The following is a 7,709-nucleotide window of genomic DNA, read 5'->3' as shown; positions in this document are numbered from 1 at the left end:
CCTGGCAGTCCCCAGGACCAAGTGGTCATGGGTACGTAGGTATTTATGGACAAGTCTAGGGGCCGAAGGCCACTGCTGGAGTATGGTCCTTGGGTTCAGTACCAAAAAAGGGGGAAAATCCAGGCCCTACTGACCACCCTTAGCAGACACTAGGGGACTCTTTGTGGATGGTTTTTTTTTTTTTGGTTTTTTGGTTTTGGGGTTTTTTTTGAGACAGCATCTCACTATGTAGTTAAGGCAGGCCTTGAACTCACTGTGTAGCCGAGGCTGGCCTTGAACTTGTGGCAATCCTCCTGCCTCAGCCTCCAGAGTACTGGGATTGCAGACATGTATCACCACATGCAGCAAACTAACTCATTGTTTTTAAAAGTAATAAAGGAAAGGACAGCATTGACTTTGCTATGCCATCTGTACCATGTGAAAACCAGAATGGACAAAGGCAGTGTGGCAGGACATGCTTCAGCTGGCAGGCAGGAGGAATGGTGGGATTGGGACATCACCCACTGCAGGCCAGTGAGTCTAGGACAGTGAATGGCACAGGCTGCAGAGGAGCGCAGCAGACACCCCCTCTGAAGTACTCTGGACAAAAACCAAATAGATGAAATACTGCTGGGCTCTAGCAGGGTCACTGAGGCTGGCAGGGCCCACCTTCTTCATGAGCATGTAGATGTGTAGCTGTGCGTCATCCAACACATAGCGGTGGGGCTGGCGCAACCCCTCCAGGGTCCGCTCCATTGTCCGGCTGTCAATATTGACCCAGCGGGCAGCGCCGGGGGCCAGGAACTGCCTGCAGGTGGGAACAGCACAAGATGGGTCCAGGCTGGGCAGGCCTGTCCGATGGCCGCCTAGGGCCCACCTGCCACTCACTGGTACACAGCATCCACCAGGTCGGGGATCTGGGCCTGCCCTCCAAAGCGCAGCTCCTCACACGCCTCCCAGAAGCTGAGATTTTCCGCTGGGGACCAGCACCAAGTTAGCAGTCCACCCCGAGTAGCAGCCAGCTGGCTGTCCCAACAGGCTGCACCAGGAGAAATCCTGAACAACACCAAGGGGCCCTGGGCAGCGCCAGGAGCCCGGCACAGGACTTGGGCTTCTCACCACTGAACTCCTTCTGGAGGAAGTCCATGAAGTGGGCCCGGCCCACAGGGTCATCCAGAAGCTCCCGGAAGCTGAACGCCCATCGCTCCACACGGAGCTTTGTGGGTACAGCCACCCTGGAGGAACAATGGGGAACTTGGGATGCTGGCCCGGCTGCCAGCCCCAGACCAGAAGCATAACTCAGTCCCCCTGCACCACAGGCTCACATGGGTGCATTCATGGCCCAGTAGGTGTCATCATCTGTGATCCAGGGATTGCTGGGCAGGCACCCCGACATGATGGGGTCATGCAGGCTATGCTGGCTGCTGAACTTTAGATACCTGGGGGCCAGGGCCAAAGCAGAGAGGGGCCTCAGGGGTGAGGAGATGCCAAAAGGGGTCTGGGCTTGGGGTCTCCTGCCACCCACTCCCCCAACTCACGCCTCAAGGCAGATGGAGGATTTTACCCGGGTCCTGCCCAGTGCCTTCCTGGAGAACTCAATCTAGGGAACCAGAGCTGTGAATGGGGACCTGGGCTGGGGACAGACTGCCCAACACCCCACCCTCAGGACCTACCTCCCGCTTATAGAAGTCCGAGCTCTGGATCTGGAAAGGAACAGACAGACAGTTACAAGGCAGGCTTCCTTCAGGGGTCAGAAATCCCACCTACCCAGTCCCTGCTGGGCTGAGCCCCAGCCCTAGGACAAGACACAGAACAGCTTAGACCTCCAGCCCCAACCTCAGAGCCCCTTACTCTTAACTGTAACCCTAGAGACCTTGGGGCCTTAGTCTGGAGATTTTCAGGAAGTTCTGCCCAACCCACAGGTTATTCAGATTACCTTGAAGTTCCCCAATTATGACTAATCAATCATATTTTCAGATACAGGTATGTATGTATTTATTTTGTGTAGTGGGGGGTGAACACAAGACCTTTGCACTAATCTACAGCTCCAGCTACTTTTTTAGATTTTTTTTTAGATTTTTTTTTTTTTTTTTGGTACTGGGAATCAAACTAATGACCTTGCTCTTGCCAAGCAGGTACTTGTGCTGCTGAGCTATATCCCAAGCTGACTTTTTTAGATTTTGAGATAAGTTCTCACTAAATTGCTAAGTTGCCCAGGCAGGTCTAGAACTTGCTATTCTCCTGCCTCAGCCTCCTACAGTTCTGTGATGACAGGGGTGTACCACCACGCCCAGCTTTCAGATGTTTTTCTTTTCTTTTCTTTTTTTTTTTTAAAAAAAAAAACAACATACATTAATAGAAATCCTACTAATAGGATCACACTGGGGAATCATGGTTTAACTCAGAACCCCTTTATCCCTCCAGGCGTGCCTCATGGCTGGGCTGCAGGAGGCAAGCCCAGGACTGGCTGACCCAGGCTCCTGGTTCTCTATAACCAACAGTGGCTGTGGCACTGGAGGTGGAGGATACTTCTGATGTCTAATTTCTGTCCCAGTTCTCTTTGACTGCCTTCATATATGGAAAAGTTAAGGTGCTAAATTTATCAAGAAGTGAGATAGGACATGAACCTGTTCACACCTATCTGTCCTGCTCCTGCTTCCTCTGGTTGGGAGGCCACCACAGGGAAGTGGCTGCAATCTAGGTCCCCCAGCAGAGCCCTGCCTGTCACCCCTCCACCCTCCTGGGCACCCTGATGCTGTCATGGCCTGGGGAAAGAGCCCCCACCCTCTCCCAGGGCCATTCTACTTACATGCCGAAGGGCAGCGGGTGGAAGAGAAAAAGGGATGAGTTAGCAAGAGGCCTGGTACGGTAGCAGGCAGTGGGGGCTGAGATCAGCAGCCGAGCACGGACTCTGGTGTGGCTGCATCAGATCCATTTGGGTGGACTGGACAGACAGATGGGTGGATGGCAGTCCGTGAAGTCCCACGGTGGTTGGAGTGGGTGAGGGCAGGTGTGTGAGCAAGCTGGGGGTGGGCACAGGCTGGGGGTAATGCAGGCACTCACCATCTGCACCCGGCTGGCAGTGCAGGAGCCCCTCTCTGGACCTTGCTCCAACACATTAGGAGCCCCAGGCTGCAGGTGGAAGAGCAGGTGAGGCGGCACTAAAAATTTCTACCCTTGGGGACCTAATACTGAATCTCTGCTGTTTGATGTGGACACTGAGCTTCCACTAAACTCAGTTCTGGCCCTGAGCCATCTCTGCTCACTCCCCTCTGTCCAGTGGTGCCCCAGATAGTAGGGGACCTCAAGCCCCCTACTCCCAGGCAAAACCCTGAGGCCCAGGCCTACGGCTGAGCCCAGCCCCCACTTGCGTCCTCCGAGGGCCCTCAGTGCCAAAACTGGCTCCCTATTCGGCTGAGACCCAGAGGGAGGCTGACTGGCCCTGTGGTCTGGGGGTGTAGGCAGCCTCATGAGTTCTCAACTGTCACAAAACAAAGACCTCCTAGGGGGCTGGGGATTTAGCTCAGCGGCCAAAGCACCTGCTTGGCAAGCGCAAGGTCATGAGTTCGGTTCCCGGTACCTGAGAAAAACCAAAAAAAAAAAAAAAAAAAAATTAAAACAAAGACCTCCTGAGGTGGAGGATTTAGCTCAGCAGCAAAGCGCCTGCCTGGCAAGCGCAAGATCATAAGTTTGATTCCTGGTACCGGAAGAAAAACCAACCAAACAAACAACAACAAAAAAACAAAGTCCATCTGTCACACACCAGGGCCTTCAATGGCATGTCCTTTCTATGGGCTTAAATGAAAAGTTCTGAGCGGTTTTCAGGGAAGCTTGTGGACCCCTATTGCTGGCCAGGGAACCTCACCACTCCACCCACAAGGGGCTCACCGGGGGCCTGTTCACCAGCCAGTATGTCTGCTCCTGGCACGCAATGACCAGCCTGTCTCCTTTCCTGCGTTGCTTAGCCGCCCTGGAGGAGTAGGCAAGGGTTGGGGACAGGGAGACACAGTGCCTCCCCGGGCTCAGGTCACAGCCTGGAAGAGCCCAGATGTGCTGCCCACAACCCCAGGCCACTGGTGCCATGGGCCTTCCAGGGCTTTCTGGCTTAGCGCAGGGAGGGGACTCACCGCAGCTGCTCTCGGGCCTGCATCACCACTAGGTCCCACATGTGGTTGATCTTCTTGTGCAGCTGGTCATAGTGCTCCTGGTGACATGAGGTCTCCATGGGTGGCCCCCCTCGGGTGCCCAGATCTAAGACAAGGACCCCTATTTCCCCAGGGAGGCAGCAGGGTACAAGTGGCGTATCTGTGGATTACATGCTCTGGGGACACTGGGGCTCCAGGTTTCTCTGGCCACAAAACCTTCTGGGGACCCACCTTCTCATGCTCCACCAGGGCTCCCTGCTTTCGGATGTTCTTCTTGGTCAGGTAGATGGCTGGACGGGCAGAGAGAACAGGCTGCAGAGTGGTAAGCTTTGCTCCTACTCTAAGGCCATCAGACCTGGGATCCTGTCGCAGGCTAGTCCAGCACTCCACTCACCATAGTCCAGCTCTGCAGCTGGCCACAGGGTACTGGTCCAGAAGTATGGCGTCTGGTGTGGTGCAGGGAGAAGACTGTTTGGGCCTTCCTGTTCCTTCCCTACCCCAGTACCCCAGGTACCACCCTCCACAGAGCTCCCTCCAAGGAGATTGGAATGGCAGTGTTGTCAGCCTCCGTCAGCTTGGCTGACCACTGCCCATTCTCTCCACCTAAAGCTGAGGTCAGTTCACACCCTTTGGGCCCCTAGGCTGCCTCCCCTTCAGGGTGGGATGAGTTGGGGGCCTGTGCAAGCCTAGGATGTAGTCACAGTCAGAGCTTGGGGTGGCCTGGGCCCCTGATGCAATCAGGAAGGGCAGGAGTGTGTGTGGGGATGTTCAGTTACATTTGAGTACACAAGTTGTAGTACCGGGATCTTGTCTCATGCGAGGCAGACAGCTTCTTCTTCAGGGGTGGGCCTTGCGCAGCACCGGGAGGCCCCAGCATCCCCCTGGTAGACACTGCCCTTTATGGCAGTCCTGCTTTGGCCCCAGAAAATTGAAGCTCCCTCGCCTCAAATTAGTCCTTCTAGTCTAGGCCTTGTGGGGAGGGGGCAGTCGGAGGAAATCCAAGTCGATCTGCCCATGCGAGTCCCACGGCTGCCTGGGGTGCCCCTCCCGCCACCGAGCCTGACCTGGAACCTGTAGGGCGTCTCGTTGGGCCTGAGCTCCAGACTGTGGGGCTCACGCAGCGGGTATATGTAGCCGTGTTGCGCCAGAAGGTCACCCAGATGCAGGGCCTCTGCAGGAGGGGGCGGTGAGTGCTTGGCCGGGTCAAGCCCCCCCACCACGCCCCCAGCTCCTGGCCCGGCCACCCTCACCCTCCTCTGAGATGCAGAACTTCTGGGCCAGCCATTCCACGATGTCGCCGCCTGCGCGGGAGAGGCCGTGTCCCGGTGGGCAGAGGCCCGGCCCCACCCCACCCCAGCCCCGGCCAACCGCGCCTCACCGGTCACCGCGTGGGGAATGACGGTGATCAGCAGGCGCTGACTCCGCATCCGCACGCCCTGGTCGGGATCCTGCATGCTCACTACCACCCGCTCCATCTGGGCGGAGGGGACCGTCAGGGGCTGTTGGGCCAGCGCCTGAGACCCAGGTTCTGGAGATCCGCGGGGGGGGGCGGGGTCCCCAAGGTCACGGCCCCCCCTCCCCCCAGACCCCCTCGGGTGCCTGCAGGCCGGGGGACCCCTGCCCACCTTGCTGAGGTGAGGGCTCTGCGCTCGCGGGCGCCCTCCGGGGGTCCCGGGACCAGTGATCGTGGCCATGGCGCCGGTGTCCGAGCGGCCCCGCCCCGCCCCGGGCCCCGCCCCGCCCCTCTGCGAGTTAACCCTCTTGGCCGCGGCCTGGCCAGCCGCACGACCGGCCGCCGTGAGAATGACTCGGGATGCCGAGGCAGGCAGGACCCGGCCAGGACGGAGTGGGGCGTGAAGGAGTAATTCTGGGATGGTGGGCCCCCACTGGGAGGGCCCCGGGCAGGGGCGGCTCTGAAGGGTTCCTCGTGGACAACAGGGTTCAGGGCCCAGGACAGCAGTGTGTGCAGGACCAGGAGGGATGTTGGTGTTTGGGGCTGTGGGGTTCCACGAATGTGTTCCTGTGAATACATGGTGCCAGGAATGGCCTGTGCAAGCCGCAAGCTGGTGTGATGCTGAAGGGGACCCCACTCCTCCAGCGCTGAGCAAGTGTGTTGGGGGATTCTAAAAGCGCCCAATGCTGTGTCAGCGCTGCCCATTCTGAGGTTGCTTGGAGTGTGACACTGGGGGACTTGGGGTATCCTCCATCTCCTGCTGAGTCCCTGAACAGGTCTCAGACCACTGGGGAGAAGGTGGCTTATGTCTCCTCCACCACACAGGGCTTGATGTGTCAGCTGGAGAACAGAGATCCTGGCCAGGGTGCCCAGGGACTGTGGGAGGGGCTTTTATGTCAACTCTTCCGAGGGAGATTGGACAGCAGCCACTGGGCTCTTTCACGCCCTCCTCCAACAGCTTGCCCCACTCCATAGACCTCTGAGCTGTGTCCAGGCCCTCTAGGGGCCACTGGGCAGGGTCACTGACCCATTTATGAGAGGTATGAGTATGTCTATTTCTCCTCCCCTTGCCCTCTCAGGGGTGCTGCGCACCAAGCAGAGGGAGTTGGCCTCGGGCCAGAAGCCTCCAAACATGGCTGTTGTCCTTCATTCCTGCTGTTGGCCAGGTCCAGGATGAGCTGGTGCAGTGGGCCTGGGAGCTGGAGGCGGCTCTTGCCCTAGGCGGGGTCACATCATCCTAGGTCCCAGATCACCCAAGGCTCCACACACAAAGCGTTAGGCTGGCCCCAAGGAGCTGGGATCCCTGTCTGGATGGGTGGGGACAGTGGCCTCTGTAGCATCTCCACTCCCTGTGGGGAGAGCCTGGGCACCCTTGCAAGATCCTGCTTTGGAAAGACTGCGGGCAGGGAAGGCTCCTAATTCAAGCGCCCTAGCACACCAGGACCAGTACTGGCTTCTTGCTCAGACAGAGGGGCTCTTTGGGCAAGGTTGTCTGACCCCTGGGTGGCCCCAGAAATGGGGAAGGGGGCAGGAGCATCTAAAAAAGAAGAGGGCTCAGGCTGCTGTGAGGCCACCTCCTTCACTCAGACCCAGGCCTTCGGTCCAGCTGTCCCCAGCCAAGGACACTCCTGAATCCTGTGTACCGTCTTAGCCGACACCCTCTTCCATCCACCCATCCCCAAGTCTGTGTGTGTTATACGCAAGAAGCCGCCCCGCTTGTTTTCGTCAGTGTCCTTCTCTCGGCAAGGGTGGGGGCCTTGGGAATTGTCTGGGCTCCTGGCCTCTGCAGACACCACCCCCACCCCAGGGCCCTCAGTAAGCGCTGAGGGATCCTTGTGTGTCTTTGCGGATGAACCCTCAGCCCACTGTGCTCCCTCGATGTTGATGACGGAACCCCGCCCAAGGCTGGCTGTCCCCAGGAGTCCCCTCTGCCCAGGCAGCCTGGGCGAGGCAGAGGGTTACTGGAGCCCAGGTGTGGCCTGCGCTGTCTGCTAATAACGAGAGCCCGGGGACGCGGGGAGAGAGCCGCACCTGCTCCTCTTGGCGCCACGGTCCCACCGCCCCGCCGGGAGGCCCCCAGGGACCCAGCTCGCGCTGCGGGGCGGGGCGGGGCGGGGCGGGGCGGAGAAGGC

The 7,709-nt window shown here is 58.5% G+C and overlaps 1 protein-coding gene across 5 annotated transcripts in view; it reads right to left on the bottom strand.

Moving 5' to 3' along the window:
• Positions 1–5,837, bottom strand: part of Rgs11 (regulator of G-protein signaling 11) — an 8,791-nt gene extending 2,954 nt beyond the window's left edge. Inside the window, exons 1-15 of one of the 5 annotated variants that reach the window (XM_005391662.1) lie at positions 5,750–5,837; positions 5,503–5,623; positions 5,375–5,425; positions 5,189–5,295; positions 4,519–4,570; positions 4,356–4,414; positions 4,107–4,183; positions 3,868–3,949; positions 3,043–3,111; positions 1,653–1,682; positions 1,518–1,579; positions 1,305–1,418; positions 1,099–1,214; positions 868–955; positions 649–787 (exon numbers count right to left, since the gene is read on the bottom strand). In XM_005391662.1, the coding sequence (XP_005391719.1) occupies positions 649–787; positions 868–955; positions 1,099–1,214; positions 1,305–1,418; positions 1,518–1,579; positions 1,653–1,682; positions 3,043–3,111; positions 3,868–3,949; positions 4,107–4,183; positions 4,356–4,414; positions 4,519–4,570; positions 5,189–5,295; positions 5,375–5,425; positions 5,503–5,623; positions 5,750–5,818 (1,236 nt within the window). In that variant the 5' untranslated portion in view covers positions 5,819–5,837. The remainder of the gene's footprint in view (positions 1–648; positions 788–867; positions 956–1,098; positions 1,215–1,304; positions 1,419–1,517; positions 1,580–1,652; positions 1,683–3,042; positions 3,112–3,867; positions 3,950–4,106; positions 4,184–4,355; positions 4,415–4,518; positions 4,571–5,188; positions 5,296–5,374; positions 5,426–5,502; positions 5,624–5,749) is intronic. The other 4 variants (XM_005391663.1, XM_005391664.1, XM_005391665.1 and 1 more) reach the window with 4 other exon arrangements.
• Positions 5,838–7,709: the final 1,872 nt, after the last annotated feature.

Source organism: Chinchilla lanigera, unplaced genomic scaffold (assembly GCF_000276665.1).
Source record: "Chinchilla lanigera isolate Chin_1 unplaced genomic scaffold, ChiLan1.0 scaffold00041, whole genome shotgun sequence".
In the NCBI taxonomy this organism is placed as follows: Eukaryota; Metazoa; Chordata; class Mammalia; order Rodentia; family Chinchillidae; genus Chinchilla; species Chinchilla lanigera.
This window is presented reverse-complemented; position numbering and strand designations above follow the sequence as displayed.